General features: G+C 44.3%; 1 protein-coding gene across 1 annotated transcript; it reads left to right on the forward strand.

Annotated features, from left to right (window-relative positions):
- The first annotated feature begins 391 nt into the window (after positions 1-391).
- On the forward strand, positions 392-15,959 carry TMEM233 (transmembrane protein 233). The gene is made up of 3 exons (XM_036393613.2): positions 392-760; positions 8,380-8,514; positions 14,154-15,959. The coding sequence occupies exons 1-3, from the start codon at positions 572-574 to the stop codon at positions 14,163-14,165; spliced, it is 336 nt and encodes a 111-aa protein (XP_036249506.1). The 5' UTR covers positions 392-571; the 3' UTR covers positions 14,166-15,959.
- Positions 15,960-16,928: the final 969 nt, after the last annotated feature.

A 16,928-nucleotide genomic window follows, 5' to 3' on the forward strand; every position in this document is an offset into this window, starting at 1 on the left:
CTTACAGATGTCATGTTCAAGTAATAACAGAATGATTTGCTAAAACATTGACCTTAATGTTTTAAATTCGTTAGTTTCTGCTGCTCTTCGATGCTTTTTGCTAAGTTCAGCAAGAGGCTGAGATGGCAAATTCAGTCCAGGTGCGAGGAAATGGCTTTGCGGGCTTTACCCCGCTTGCTGAAGCGGCTGGGACACTTGGAAACGCGAGTTTAAGAACGCGGCGCAGTTCTCCCGGGGGTTGTGCAAACTCGGCTCAAGTCCTTTAACTGCGGGAGCTGCAGAAGTTCCCTAAAGGCCGGAGCAGCCGCGGGTTTTGCTGCCCGGGGGCGCTCCCGGGGCCGGGCGGGAGCAGCGCGGGGACCCCGCGGGGCCGGGGCGCTGGGGGAGCCTCGGCGGGCGGCGTCGGGCTGGGCGCTCTTCCCATCGCTCCCCGGGATCGCTGAGACCCGCGGCAGCCCCCCCGCCCCGCCCGGCCCCGTCCCGGGGCGGCTCCCTTGGCTCGGCGCCGCTCGGTCCCGCCTGCCCGGAGCGCTGGGCTTTCCGCGCCGCCCGCCCGCCGCACCGCAGCCCCATGTCCGCGCTCCCCGCCGGCGCCGACATCAAGCGGGCTCTGGAGAACAGCCCCGAGACCAACATCGAGGATGAGCTGCCCGACGAGCCGCCGCCGCCGCGGCCCAAGAACTACCTGCTCCTCAGCATCCTCTCCTGCTTCTGTCCCGCCTATCCCGTCAACATCGTCGCCTTCGTGTTCGCCGTCATGGTGAGTAGCACCTCCGGCTTGGGCTGCGAGCGGCCGCCGCCGGCCCCGGCAGGGAAAGGGGCAGCAGCCGCCTTGGAGCCGCTTGTCCCGGGAGCCTGCGGACACCGGGTGAGGCAGCGAGCCTGGGAGCATCAGCAGGCGCGGGCAGGGGGACCACCGAGCTATCCCAGCAGCGATGGAAAACGTGGAGTGAAAGGCAGTTTCCAACAAGTTTTCACTGTCAGGTGGCGGGTTTATTCCAGTTAACGGGGTTTGTTGCATCAACTAAGCCGCACGCTGAACTGGACGGAGTATCTGTGTGAAAGTGTCAGCTGGAGAACAGAAATCAGATTTGGTTTCTGCTTTAGTTAATCAAATATAATAGGAGTGCCTTTTTTCCAGTAAACAGGCTCTTTGATTCTATTTGTTTAAATAATACAGATGATGATAACGATTGTAGGTTGTTGGCAATTGCCCGTGTAAATTGAGTATCAAACACACTGAGACAACAGCCTTACTCCTACAATCTGAAATTGATACACTTTGTCCTCAATAACCCAGCAATCCCCTTAACTTCCAAAGGATTGTTGGAACAGAATCTCCTCCTCTGAGTTAAAAGTTGCAGAGTCAGATCCAGAGTTTTCTAGTCATATACGTGATCGGTGTTATCAGTAACACTGCAATGTATTTCTGTTGTTTAGGAGCTGAAAAAGGTTTAAAACATGTTGTGTATTTTCATCCTTTTCTCTGACAGCCAAGCTGAGAAGGTAAGTAAAAATGTAGTTATTTCTTTTTGCAATTAAGTATAAGAATAGCTAACTATGTCTAAAATATCCCAAAACACACTTTTGTAAAGTGTGACAAATAGAGATTGATGAGAAATCACATTGCTGAAGTTTGAAAACTACTATTCCAAAGCCATTGTTCAAGTTTTGGTTGGTTTTTTTGTTTGTTTGTTTGTTTTTTGGGGTTTTTTTGTTTGGTTGGGGTTTTTTTTTCTTTGTAGTTAAGTATTAGATGTCTTCTTCTCTTTTTTTTTTCTTTTTTTTTTTTAATTTTCTTCCTTCTGTGTTTATCTTCTTTGTTGTTACCTTAACTACACAATATGCTTTTTCCCTTATTTTGGGAAGATTTTGTTCTGCTGGTACTCAGCATCCTTTCTGCCCATGGACACTGAGGGTGCTATATAAAGTAATGAGAGCTGATGATCTGGGGCTGGGAGCGTCTGTTCCCTGTGACACTGCTTTCATCAAGGTGCTGGGGCTGTACAGAAGTTAACTGTCAGGGACAGAATTTGGCCTCTAAAGATTTTTGCACCCCATATGGAGAAATCTCCACCCACAGCCTGGTTGAAGTTCATGCAGGCTTCTGGAGTCAGGCATCAGTAACTGTTACCGGGGGATTTGAAGGAACCAGGGTGGGAAGAGCACTTCCTGAATGCTGAACAGCCTGTGCGGGTCTCAGCTGCTCACTCCCTTACAGGGGGAAACAAAAACCAGACCAGTGACCTCCCCTGTCTGGGAATAGCATCTGTTTCAACACATCCTACCTAAAACCTCTCCTTTTCTATAAAAATAGCATGTCCAATTTCTTTTCCACAGCCTGACCCCCCTGCCTTTCCAAGCTGCAACCTGTAACTGCTGCATTATCCTCAGCTGCAGGTTCTGCATTGTAGCCTGGGCTGGTTTTATTTCCACTTCTGCTGGGATCTGCACCCTCCCACCCTTTCTCAGCTGGAGCTGCTAAGGGTTAACACTGAGATACAAGAGTGGGTTATATTCTTTTCTTACAGAAGACACCTTTACAGTCTGCAGAGCTTACCTGAGACCTTGAGTCAGATTTAAAGACTCTCACAAGTGGATGTTCTACAAATTTCCACTTCATAAAATGGACCTAAAAGGAAAAGTCCTGTTGGCTTCTAGAGGGGGCATGGTTCAGCACCCTGTGTACCTGTGTCATGTCCTCCTTAACTGTTCTAAATTCAGACAATGTTTTCACTCTAAAAGTAGAGTCTGGGCTCTAACACACCCCCAAAATAAGTGACAGATTTGTTTTCAGTCTCTTCTGTCTCTTCTGCTGCCCCATTTACAACTCCAGCGCTGGTTTCCTCACTCCTTTCTCACCTTTGGAGGCTCAAACCTCACCGTTACAGATCTTACCTCCTTTATTTTTAGAATAAACCTTTTGCAAGTTCTCCTTATTGCAATAATAACTTTCCTTGCTCCTTACCTGTCTGTTTCTCATGGCAGGGGTCAGAGGAGAGCTGGTAGAAAGGGCACTATTGGCATCACTGTTTTGCCATATTGGCATTACAAGAGCCCCCCTCCAACAAGCCACTGACCACCTGCAGGGTGAGCACTGCTCAGCATTTCTGGCAAATGGAGTTCTGTTTTCCCCAGGACTCCTGGCTGTAGGATCACTGCTCTCAATACCCTTGTGCAGCCCCAGATGCCATCAGTTCTGCTCCTTGTTGCTTCCAGCAGCTGGGTCACTGTGAGCAGCTGTGTCACACTGCTGTGCCATCAGTCACCCCCCTCAGCTCTGCCCTATTCTTTGCATACAAGTGTACCCACAGGCAAGAGTTTGGGGGCAGGTACCAGGTCAGGAGGCTTCTGTGGCACAGGAGATTTCTCTGGTGTGGGCACTGTGTCACTGAGCTCTTTGGCTCCTTGTCTGCAGTGATTAACCCAAAGAGCTCTCAGTGAGCTGCCAGCTGTGTCTGAGACCTGGCTGGGGTGGACTGGTTGTGTCTGGCTCATGGGGTCAGAGCTAGAGGGAGGCTGTGGAATAACTCTGGGAAATGAATCAGATATTTTCAATGCCAGCACTGAGGTCTGACAATTGAACATGTTTTGTTGGCCCTTCTCAGTACCCCCCTTCAGCTGTCTTCATTTCAGAGATCTCTATGTCAGACTAGTTCTGTAATTCCATAGGGCCTTACATTTGTAACAACCTCCAAACAGTCTCTCCAAAGCTATTTCTCGCTGATTTTTGCTCCAAACTCCCTCTTGCTGTTGACACATTTTTGTTTAATCATTTCCATGCTTCAAACAACATATGTGGTCAAGCTGTGACAATCTTGGCTCATCTGCCTCTGATAGTAACAAGTTCTTTGTCTGCATTTGTTGCTGTTGGATTCAGATGCCTTGTCTTTATATGGGTTTCCCTAAGCAGAGACAACAAATTAGAGGGTGGTGGAAGCCTTGGGGACAGGAAAGGATGGACCTTGCTTTCTCAGGGAGCCACCTCTTTTAACTGGGATCCTCATAAGCCATGTGCAGTGTGCTGGCTGTGGCCAGCTCAGTGAGCAGCAGAGTGACCAATGTTTCTGTATTTAGAAAGTTTACTTGCAGAGTTTATTATTTATACAACCCTTGTTAGGTAGCTTGTAGGTACCTGGATATCTAACACCATATGGGACAGCCTGTACTCACTTCAGGAATATTAAACAACATATTTAATATTCAGGAATATTAAACAACAGGGCTCAGCAGCTGCTGTTAAGGCATTTTTGCATGGCCCTGCCTTTGCAAACTGCTAGGTTTTTGTTTTTCCTCACCAGCATCCTGCAGAGCCAACTCCCCTTTCACGTGTCCTGCTCAGCACCTGCCTGTTCTGAATTGCTCCCCAAGTCCCCCCTCTCCTTTGTGTTTCCCTGTGAGCTGTTCCTACAGTGAGGAGTCACCCTGAGTCAGCAGGCCTGGTTCTTCCTTAGGTCTGAACTAGACAGTGTCTCCTTTCCAGGCACAGCCAATTAAGGTTCACCCAGTCTGGCTTATAGAGCCTAGAAAATGCTGATCAGAGAACCTCAGTCTGGTCTGCCCAGATCTGTAAGAATTGTAGAGGAAGATTTCTGAAGCAACTCAGTGTTCTTTCATGTTTTTGCCATGATCAGTGCTCTGGGAGTGTGGAACAGAAAATACACATGAAAAGGGATTAATATTTTATAGCTAATTCAGCACATTTCTGTTCACATGAGGTTAAGTCACTTTATTGTTGAACTGAGAATGTTTTATAAATAGATGTATGTGAACCTGGTGAAGTCACTGAGATTACTCAAGTAAACAAACAGCTGCAGAACTGTGGCTTTAATTTACATTATGACTTCATAGCCAGTGAGGTAGCAGAAACCTGAGAAATCATATGGTGTTAGGTTGAAAAGGGCTGAAATTTGTTTTAAATGTTGGACAGACCAAATGCCTCATACAGATAACATGTTCTCAATATATTGCCCAGCCTTTGGAATTAAATAGATGTAACAGTTAAAGCTTTAACAGTTGATGTTATCTCTGTCTAATGTTGAAAACTGGAAGCTTGACCAGGAGCCCTTTGAAGTAGATGGAAGTAATGAATTTCAAAAAGCTTTGCATCAGACCCCAACCACTCCCTCAAACCTCTTATTTTTTTATTGAATGCTTTCTAAGTTATTCATTTAATTTAAACCTCTTCATAGAGAAACTTTGGTCTCCTTCCTGACTCTCCCAAATCCTATTCTTTATCATTAATGTTGTTTTCCTCCTCTTCATCGTGGATTTATATTAAAATGACATTATTTATTAAAGTTTGCATGGTGAATTATTTATGCAGTACCTGCAGAAATCACATGGACATTTTCCAGACTTCCTAACTACATTAGTAAAATGGCTCAGAACTGCAAGCTGATGGTGTCAGGTCTTGCTTACAACTCTGTCTCACTTTTGAGACCACAAGCCTGGGGAACTGAGTCGATGGTGTCTGCAGAACCCCTCTGCAGATGCCATGCAAGGGGAGAGCTTTGATAAGAGGTGGGCACAAAGTCCAGGGCCAGGGTGTCTGTGGTGCTTTTCTGTGTTTCTCCCTGCAGCCACAGTGGCATTGGTGGTTGTTGGCAGACACAGGAGGAGGTCAGTCTGCTCAGGGCCAAGCTGAGCTGTGTTTCTCCTCATAATCCTTTTAAAGACCTTTCCAAATGTACTTGGAGAAAGCTCTTCTGCAGCCAGAACTGCTGGGGACAGTGGAGTGGCTTTGGTGAGAGGACAGTGCCAGCCCCTTTGTAGCCGGATCAGGGCTGGCACTGTCCTGTTTGACCATGTGCTCGTGTCCATCTCTCATTTCCACATCTGCCCTCTTTCCCATTGTGTGCTTTCCAACCTCAGTGAAATCTGACAGCAGAGCAGAGGTTTTAGTGATATTCTTTGGGGACACAAACCAGAGAAATGTTTAGGCATGTGGGCTTCCTGGAAGGGAAGAAATGCATCAGTGCTCTCTTTAAGGACATGAGTGCATCAGCATCTCAGCCTTTCGTAGACTCCAGAGAGTAAGTACCTGCACTTATCCTTGAGATGCAGTTCTAGGAATGCAGGCTGTGTTGCTTTGGGACTGGCTGGGCTGGGCTGATGCTCCTGCAGTGCTGACACCACGAGTGCACCCAGCCCATTAGCTCTGTGTGCTCACTAATTGACACAGCACACACATCATGCCCCTCATTGCTTTCCTGCTTGGGAGAAATGGCTCTACAGCAGTGCTTGGTGTGCTCTGAACTTCATTCCTTTCCTGCCCTCCACAGCCTCAGCTCTTCACTCTGTTGTTCTGTTTGCTGCAAAAAGTGATTTATAGCTGAAGCACTTTCATTATAGCACTTGGTGGTACCTCATACAGTCTTCTAGAGACAATCTGAATTCTTCAGTCCAGAGAGCAGTTAATTTGATCAGGTCCCCATATCTCTCCCCCTACTCTTCCCATTTCTCTGATACCTCCTGAAATATATACAAGATACTAAAAACCATGTTGTGACTAATCTGATTCCCTGAGGAAGCGTGCTGAGTTCAATAGTGAAATCTGATCTAGAAATCTGGACTCAGCGTTATGGCTTATGAACTCAAACTCTCATGATTTTACAAAAGAATTCTTAGGAATAATGCCCTTTTTAATGCTTTGATAGCATCTCATTCTTGGGAAAAAAATTCTACAAACTGTGTTTAGACTCATGTACTACAGTACTTCATGTGGTTCACTGAATCTTTTCCTTTAAAATGGTTTCGTTAAACCAAAAATTAATTCAGAAAATCCAATAGTCTGTCTCACAAAAGCCTAGAGGATCAGAGTGGTCCTATCACACATTGCAATCTGAGCATGTAATGAATGTAAAGCATCTGCTAAGTCATGGGTGGGTAGAGAGAAACTCGAGTCTCTTGAGATAATATGGGGATATCTGATGCATACCTCAGGATGGATATGATAATAATTATCAGTGTCGTCCAGAAATGCAAAGGAACACAACTTCTAGCCCATGAGGATGGCACTCAGATGTTTTGTTCAAATGACCTATATTTCTTCGGTTTGTATTTTTCCCACCACTAGCAAACTACCTATTAATTCTTCAAACTTTGTTTGGAAAAGTAAAATATTGGAAAAATAGGTAATTAGTAAGCTTTTTTAAGTTTTGCTGAGACTTTCTCTAAAACTGCAGCCTGTTTATGCTCTTTTTGATGCTTATAGTCTTGTAAAGCATAAGAATTTATCTCACTGCTAGTGAAGTGGCCAACTAACAATTCCCATATACTACAAAACTATTTCCAAAGATAAAAGCCACTGGTTTATGCAAGTGGGTGGATGTTGGTTTGACAGCTTTTATGCTGGTATGTGTGGTATTTTCAGGGTCCCATGTCATTGGGAGGAAAGATGAATCTGACTCCATGTTCTTAGAAGGCTAATTTATTATTATATTATATTATATTTATTATATTAAGCTATACTAAAGAATAGAGACAGGATACTTAGAGAAGGCTAGAAGATACTAATGAAAAATTCATTACTCTCTCCAGAGCCTCAACACAGCTGGCTGTGATTGGCCATTAAGTTAAAACAAATCACATATTGGATAAACAATCTCCAAACTACATTCCAAAGCACTCCAAAACACAGGAGAAGCAAATCAGATAATATTGTTTTCTTTTTTCTCTGAGGCTTCTCAGCTTCCCAGGAGAAGAATCCTGGGCAAGGGGATTTTTCAGAAAATATGATGGTGACAGGTGTGTATCATATAAATAAAGCCCCACAACTGAACAAAAAAAAAAAAAAACAAAAAACAACCAAAACCAAACAACAAAACAAACAAACGAAAACAAACAAACAAACAAAAAAAGAGCTGTAGCCTCAATGAAAGGTACTGAAAATTGTTGACAGTGGAGAGAGATGGGGAGACTGGTGATCAGAATCCAATTTTATTGTGAGATACAAACACTTATATACTATTTCAGGGAGACTGGTAATGTGTACTACAATGATTAGGTTAAAATCACATACACAAACTTATGCATATAACAACATCTCTTGCTTGCAGAGTTTAATGGGATTTTCTTTTTCTGGTAAACCTGTTTGATTTAATCTTCTTGCAATCCAGGTCTAATTTTCAAAGTTCAGTTTGCTTTTGCCAAAGCATCCTGTTATCAAATCTCTTATCTTAACCAGGTCCAAAGTCAATGATCTGTCTTGTGTCCCCCAACATTCCAACAGAAAATGAGTGGGACAGAAAATTGGACTCCCTGCTTACCTTGGCAGTGGACATTGATTTGTTCTGTGGGTTCAGAGCTGTTGTGCTGCTCTGCCAACAGGTTTGTGTTTGAAGGGCAGAGCTGTGATTCCCTGTTTGCCCTCTGCAGGCTCTGAACAGTTACAACCAGGGGGACATAGAAGGCTCCAAGCGGCTGGGTCGCAACGCGCTCTGGGTGGCCGTGGCCTCCATCATCATCGGCCTCTTCATCATCGGCATCTACTGCGCGGTTCACTTCACAACGGTGAGCAAGGGCTCTCACAGCCCTCCCTGCAGGCCTCCAGAGCAAGGCACTAAGGGCTGCCAAAACCACCTCTCTCTATCCATCCAGGGATGCATGTATGCTTTCCAAAAGGATTTTATTGTATTTTACACTTTAGAAAGTTCTGTTGACTGTGGTTAAACGCAAGTGACTCTGTCTTAGCAGCAGGTGGTTTTCTAGAAACTCTTGCAGCTCCAATATGTTTTTCCAATTTTGGCCAGTTGCTTTTTGGTTTTTCTCCTCCTCAGCTTCACCATCTTTCAGATCAAGTGACCTTTAAATTTCAGGTAACAGATTCCCCAGGTGATAATTTTCAGTCTCATGTCTGGCCAACCGATCTTTTAGCTCTGCAAGGAGGAGACAACAGTCAATTACTCCTCTACTGTTTGACAGTAAAACAGGTGACCAGAACTATATCAAAAGTGATCAAAAATGTCATTCTGACTGATGTCTCTGTGGGGTAAGGCCCTTCACTCTCCATGCTGTGTTATTGTCCTCCCACACCTGCAATAATAGAAACAAACAAATGAACAAATGAATCTCTGGGGTTACCCAAATGGATTACTGGAAAAGAGAACAAAAGCAATTGAGGGTATTAATAATCTTTCTTAAGGTTGTGCAACAATGTGTTCTTTTCTCCACAGTACTGTGCACTTCCCATTGAAATAACCAATTTAAATGAATTTATTATTGGCTGCTTTGGTTGGAGGGCATTTCAGTGCACTGTACAAACTTATGCATAAGCTATAAACAGAAAACACCCCATTTACCACTGAAATGAAGACATCTCTGGGGAGTGGAATGCAGTAACTGGTTAAACGTGTACAGCATTTTCATACAAAAATTGAAGTACAACATACTGAACTGCAGGGAAGTTACTGGACAGGGGGTCCAGCTCTGTGGGACATTATTAGATGGTGCTGCAGACTCTAAGTGTCCTGTGCATTCATTAATTTTCTGTGCATTTTGCAAGCAAGAGTCTTGGTTCAGCTTGTGTTCAGCTCATTCAGCGCTGGCAGATTTAAACCCAAGGCCTTCAGGCTGGGGGTGCCAAGTTTTGTAATTGACAGCAGCAGTAAATTCCACCACCTTGCTCATCATTTCTCAGGCAAGGAGAGCAGCTCAGTTCTTTCAAAGTAGGGGAGGGAAAGGCAGTGTGAGGAGTGGCAGACAGCACTGGTCTGAAGCATTCACAGTGACCAGGCAGCAGCAAACCAGTATAATACAACTTTGTTTTTCCTATGAGGACTTTTTAAATTGGTTTTGGTTCTGGAGTTTTTTTTAAAGAGAAAACTTTCTGTTGGGTAGAGGCAGCTAGGTGCCTGGGAACCCTCAGAACACTGCTGGGATATTAATTTCTGTACATAGTTTCCACAGAGCTTTCTTGGCCAAATGGCACCATGACTTTTGTGAGGAGTCCAGGTTCACTGGATTCACTCTTCTCTCTGTCCTTCCAGCCTCTTCACTGCTCCCCTTCTCCCTCTCACTTGTCACCCTCCAAAGAGCTTCTAGGCAACAACAATCTTTTGATGTGAAAATGAGTGAACAGAAGCACCCAGCTGGTCTTTCCACGCTCCATGCTTACCTGAGTCCCCTCTGTTGCCTTACTCTTGGACGTTTTTACTTTATACTAAATTGTTTTAGTCTGACATTCCACTGCTGTGAATGGCTTTGCACACCCCATTCACTGACCTCACACCCATTTGTGCCTTTCTCGTGATTATTTACTGACAGCCACTCTGCCTCTGCTGAAGTGAAGTGATGGTAAATTAATTCTGTGCTAACTTTAATTTATGTTTCAATATTAGTAAGGTAGCACAAAATAGCCTTAGATACAATAATATGGCAGATTTATTTGATCACCATTAAGCACAGATTTAATGTTTCCCTGACCTACACATGCATTTTTCCTGCAAGTTGGACTTCAGCAATATGCAGGAAAAGCTTGACCCTTCCAAGATTAATTCCTATACTTTATCCACTTGAAATTAATCAGATACCACAGTACCCAGTTCTTTCTGCTGACATTCCTTGTGGCTTTTTTTGGTCTTCAAGGGATAACAAATCTCACTGCACATTACCTTGGGGAGATACTGCTGCCAGCATCAAAGATGCAAAGTGTACTGAGAACTCAAGTTCTCTTCCACAACATGAAGCCTCTGAGAAGCAACAAAAGTGAGACATCCAAGTCTGGTTGGCAGGGGGGAATCTCTATCAATTGTTACACAACTTTTCTTATAGGTACAGAAACTTGAGTCAGGCTCAGCTGGCTCTGAAGCCTCCTTCAGAACAACTCCACATGCCTCAGCCAGGAGAAGAATATCCAGTCAGGTGTGTTGAGGGTAGAAATGGTGGAAGTTGCAGAGAGAGGAAGAGCAGGAAATTCCTGCTTTGAGCAAACAATGATTTTACACCACCAATAATACTCCCAAATGTACCCCCAATGATAGTGGCAGACTTGGGAAGAGGAAGACCCTTTCACTTCTCAGCAAACCCCCACTTCCAAGTGTCCTCATGTGCCTTCCTTGGTTGGTTCAGTCACAGAGCAACGATAGCACAGGAATAACAGCAGCCAACACCTACACATCTACTGCAGGGAAGAAACAGCCTTGACTTCTCATTCTGAAGATTTACTCAGAGCTAAGGCAGCTTGGGGCTTCTCCTGCTGCCTTGGAGAGCCTCATTTGTCTCAAACACTGGCATGTTATCTTTAGCAAACATATATTAAGATATGTAGTGATACATATTTATATCCTGGAGCAGGGCCCACCCAACACTTGGGAACCATCTATGATCTGCAGCCATGCCCCTAAATGTAGGCAAGGGGAAGCCATCACTTGCATCACTGGAGCTGACAGCCCAGCAATAAAACTTGTGTGTCCTGATCAGTGTGAAGTGGCATGTCCCTCATCCTGCTGAGGGCTCTGAGTGCAGAGCTGTGCTGTGTGTGAGATCAGGGCTGTGCCTCATTCCACACTGGGCCAAATTTATTCTTACTCTTCCCCATTTGCTTTCAGCCTCCCCTGTCAGCTTCCCCTGTGCCCCTGCCTTGCCAGTCCCCAGAGCTGAGTTACATTTCCAGGGCTTGCTCAGATGTAACTTTAGCTGGTATTTGTGTCACCACAGTCTGGCCCTGCCTCAGGCATGTTGTCCTCAGGCATGTTGTCCATCAGGAACTGCAGTGAGAAATGGGATGTATTTGCCTTCCCTGAGGGGACAGCACTGTGACCTGGAGCAGGGCAGGGCTGTGTGCCACAGCCTGTGTGTGCCATACCCTGCTTGCTCCCACCCAGTGCCACTGTTCTCATCATGCTCCTCTCAGAAACCTTTCCCCAGACTTGCACAGGCTTGGAGTCAGCCTTCCCACCTCTAGGCATTTTGTTCAGCAAAAGGTGGTGATTTTGTCAGTCAGCGAGGGCTCTCAAGTCATTTACAATCTGTGTTTTCAGAGCAGCCTCAACGTTTTTGAAGCAGATTCCAAATTCTGTTTTGGTTTGGGTTTTGCTGACATGAGACACCCTCAGATTACATTTGAGTTCTGCTGGCAGGGTTTAGGGAAACAAGAGCCTGGGCTGGATCCTCCTTACTTAAGTGAAGGAGATCCTAGATATCCCAAACCCAATTCTTAACTGGATCTAAACATGTCATATTCTACTTCATGCTGGCATGTGAGTAGTTCAGAACAATATTCAGCTCCTCACAGCACATTACTAGACCACCTCTAGTGTCTGAGTGACACTTAGCAGTGCTGCTCAGGGCTGAACTAGAGCTCACTTGAGTTTTGCCACCCAGCTGAGCCACAAAGCATTTAATATACAGCCCACATCTTCTGTGCTCCTCTCTTGTGGACTTCTGCAGTCTGGACAAGTAGGAGTGAGCCGAGCAGAAATGTGGAGGGTGAGTGAGAGGTGTTAGAGAGAAGTAAAAACTCCAGTAGACTGAGACAGCAACAGTTTTGCTCTGAGGAAGGAAGGCAAAACGCTGTGAGTTTGGAATTTTATGCAAACCATTAGGATATTTCAATGCTTTCGTAGAGGAGCCTGAACTTCTGACCCCTTCCTTAATCTCACTTGATTTAGAACTCGGCCCCAGGGAAGCCACAGAAATGCCACCTGTCAGCATGGCTTCCAGGGAACACAGAGCCAGCCAGGCTGTGAGGAAAGCACCAGCTTGCACTGCTCAGAATCAGAAGGACTTTAAATCAAGCACATGTGCAGTAATGCAGCATTGGTAATTCCAGGTAGAAGGGAAAGGAGTAATTGTTTAGACTGTGCACCAGGGACAGATGTACACGCACAGTTTCCTCACTGACTTAGAAATAATTCTTCAGGAGGAAAAGGAGTGCAAGGTTATTTTTAGTATCTCTGCTGTCCTGTTCCTGAAGCTCTCAGAAGCCTTTGCAGAAATTCCACTCAGTGACTGCCTGTCTTTCAGAGACAGAACAAGCTGAAGACCAGCACAAGGACAGGGATTACTCAGCCAACCTCCAGATCTTTACACTGGCCATCCTGTCCTCTGCACCTTACCATAAAAATAAACAAGTCAGGGTCTTGTGCTGCAGGGACTGGCCTGCCAGTAAGGGATAGAGCTCCAAGCCTGAAGTCAGGGCATTCCTGTTCTTTAATTCTTGGTGTCCACCCAGCCAGGGAGCTCATACTGCTGCTTTTCTATTGTAAGGGCACATATTGATGATTTCCTTGATCCTTACCTTGTTTTACTGGATTTGTGAAAACATAGGAGCCTAAAGTCCTCTACCTCTCTCTCAAAGTATTCCCTCAACTGGGAGGCTGATCAGTGGCACAGTGTGCAGGTGCACAGACAAGGTGGTTACATCAGCCTGACTTCCTTAGCAAACCACATGAAAAATTCTGGTCCAGAAAGAGCTGTTTCATCTGTGCACAGAGGAGATATTCCCACAATGGGTTCCACCCAGTGGAGCCATGAGTAGCATCCAAGAGACAGTCAGCAAAGGCATTAATGCTGTCTGCAGGATATATTTACTGGGCAGTGCCTTGGGTCCCAAATCCCTCCTTGAGGAGCTGCTAGAATGTATCTGCCTGATGGAGGAGATCCCTCAGAATCCAGGGATATTTCAGGGCATCCATGGGTATTATCTGAGAGCTTTCCCCTACACAAGAATTTGAGGGAATTCCTCAGATCCTTGCTCTCCTAATGCAGATGCACAGGACAGGTTTCCCAGTCCTTTTAAAGCATGTTGTGTGTTACTGTGGGATTTACCAAGTTCTCCATTGCTGGAGGGTTGTTCTTGTCTGACTGCTTTATGTACCAGTCCAAGGAAGCAGAGATGCTGTTGACCTCATGAATCTTTGTCACAGTAAGAGCCCATTTCCTGGAATGGAAGGCCCTGATTTGCATTGATTCAGGTAACCAAGTTTAAAAATTCAGTTCAGACTGACAGATGACCAATGCCATTAGAAACTCAGCTCTTTGACTCAAAACTGTATTGAGCTGCTAGTCTAGAGGGATGTTTGTTAAGAGAACAAGTACCACTAATGTGGCATAATGTATCCATTAGATCTGTAGAATTAATAATTTAAACTCACAGGGCAAACTCTCTGTCTTCTCCTCCTCTAAACACACATATTTCTGTGTCCTTGCAGCATGCTATCTGAAGACCAGGACTGCACTTGGATGATATCAACACGTAAACCTCTGGAGGGGGAAAAAGAAGAGATGGAAACCATTCCAGACTGTTAGCTCTGACCCTCTAAGTCTGCAGAGGCATGTTGCTGGTGAATGAACTGATAGCCCAGTTAGTTAATCAGCATGGCGTGACCAGGTTTTCAAAATTATTTATTTATAAGACATCTCAGTATAAAGCAGCATTTTCTCTTTTACCCTAATGTATAATGAGATCTTGCCCTAAAAAAAAATCCCTTTTCTTTCTCTTTTCCATGGAATGTATGCTGGATCTGTGATGTTCCCTGGCTGACCCCAGCCAGAAAAAGCCAACATATCCAGACTGTTTAAGGTGCACAGTGTAAGATCTGATGCACAGCCCACTGAAGCTAGTAGAAGAACTCCTGTTACTTCTGGCAGATTTTGGATCAGGCCATTAAGGATTTTTTCATTACTTTAAAATAGTCTCAACACGACACAACTGTCCCCATGGGTTTGTGATTTTATCCTGCTCTGTGATTTTACAATGCAGTGGGCGCACTCTGACTCAGCAGCTGCTTTCTTTTGTCATCCTCAGCTTTTAGAACTTTACCTTGGATTTTTAAACACCTGGGACCGATTTCAATCACTTGATTATTAAGAGAGACTCTTGTTCCATAGCATCCATGTTTTTCTTAATGATTTATTTTTGTTTTGTTGTCTTTCATTGTTGCACTCCCTTGACTTAGCTCTTGTCCCTCATTAAATTTGCACTGATCATATTTTCCTCTTTAAACCTCACATATGTAAAAAGTTCCTATTTTTTTATCTGACAAAAGATCTTCTTTTTCAACAAATGTCCTTCATCCCTTTGTTGTTGTGCTTCTAGCAAGGCACATCGTTTCATTGTGTTCTGCTTTGTTCATGTGGGTTTTGTTTGGCTCATCCTCTCATCTCTATGACTGTGTGTCACTGCAGTTAGAGATGGACAGACTTCTGCACCTCTGCCTAGTTACAGACACACTTCCTGATCCTTAGACACTACTCAGTGAGCAGCCTCGGGTTCCAGAATCGATGGCCTCTAAATTACTGCAGTTTCTTGATACCTTGTGCATGGGACAGCTGTGTTTATTAGCTGTTTCACAGAATATGATTGTTTTGTCACACAAATATCCCATGTTAAAAGGAGTGAGCTCTGGTGAGCATTAAGACGTGGCTGCATCCTCAGCAGTTGCTGCTCTGCTTTGTTACCACACCTTCAAGAGAGCTGTGCCAACTTCCACTCCCTGCACCAACATCAACCTGGAGCAACTGCCCAGGAATCCAGGGAGCTCTGCAGGTGCAGGTGAGAGAAGAATCATCTGTCAGGAGTTCAACAGCCTATTAAAAGCGAAAAAAAATCCTCCCAGAAACCTTTACCTATTAAAGCATATGCCTGGAAGTAGCATGTATTTTTTGTGCCTTGATATTATATTTTCAATGTGCTTTTTCGCTTTCCTTCCTGCCAAATTCTGTTTTTCATTGAAGTCAGTGAAGCATTACCTCTCCTTAATTCCTGCAGTATTAAACGTCACAAACTCTGGTGAAGTCAGCTGATTTATTAAACATTTACACTGATCAGATTTGTCCACGTGGGAATCTTGCCACTGATTTTGATGATCCCAAGAATTGACTGTTCTGTGAACTCCTCTTTGGTTTTTGAATACTATTTTAATGGTCTGATATGTCTTGTGGGAGCTTGCCTTATTATCAGATATGATAGAAATGTCATTGACAAGTGGAATAAAATTACTTTTAATTCATGTCTATTCTGGTATGTGGGAAGTGTCTTTCCTAAGTTTTGTTGCCTCTTCTACTGGAAAGAGTAATATCCCTTTTTCTAGCCCCTTGGACAGTTTCAGAATGAAGTGAATCACAGCAAAAGGAGGTTTCCAAAGTTGTGTGGGCACCAGAGGATAGGGATAGGCAACTTGAAGTATTATTTCAACTGCCTGACAAGGGTTGAGATCAATAGGAGCTAGACACCCGACTTGTTCAGAAGCTTTTGAAAACCATACTGGAAATCTAACTTGCTTCTTGTTCCTTATAAATATCTTTGAAGTCTCACTCTTAATATAATTGAGAATTGAGCCATTGTACCTTCAGTGCTTCTGAAGATAAATGTTGGTACCTTACAGTGCTATTGATTGGTATAAAAATAAAGGCTTTATATTAAACCACTTAATGTGACAGAGAGGAGAGAATGCAGCAATTCCTCTAATGTCCTTAGTGCTTCTGTGTCATAGGTAATCTTATTTTTGCTTTACTAATGTATTGGTATTGTTTCTCTTCATTTATTTATGTTTACATAAATTTTCAACCATGTTTGGGAAGTGCAGCTTGTGCTGGAAAGAGATCAGGTCCTTGTACAACCACATTGTTCTGATGTGTGACAGAGACATCCCAAAGCAGGCAGCAAACACAGGGAGCACAAATGACATTTTAGTGCCCAAATCAGCAAGGCCCTAGTGCCAGCAGTGGGTGTGGAAGGCAGAATGCAGCTGTCTGACTGAGGAATTTGTGCCTGCTCCATATTTAGAGGGGCATGTATACAAATTCCATTATCTCTGACCTGTTCTTCATTGTCACACATCTAGATTTGGATTTGGTCCATTATTCTGCATTGGACCCTCCTTTTTTGGTAGGAAAAAACCCATGTTATACGATATATGTGCTGAATGATGTTATTTGATGAAACAGAGGGAGGTGGGAAGCAGTAAGATGTATTCAACTCAACA

This window comes from Molothrus ater, chromosome 18, assembly GCF_012460135.2.
Source record: "Molothrus ater isolate BHLD 08-10-18 breed brown headed cowbird chromosome 18, BPBGC_Mater_1.1, whole genome shotgun sequence".
NCBI classification, from domain to species: domain Eukaryota; kingdom Metazoa; phylum Chordata; class Aves; order Passeriformes; family Icteridae; genus Molothrus; species Molothrus ater.

What these genes read in the sequence shown, in the direction of transcription:
- TMEM233 (XM_036393613.2), top strand. Translation starts at nt 572, where the DNA reads ATGTCCGCGCTCCCCGCCGGCGCCGACATCAAGCGGGCTCTGGAGAAC. An exon ending in CCTTCGTGTTCGCCGTCATG is followed by an intron (nt 761 to 8,379) that starts GTGAGTAGCACC and finishes TGCCCTCTGCAG; the next exon opens with GCTCTGAACAGTTACAACCA.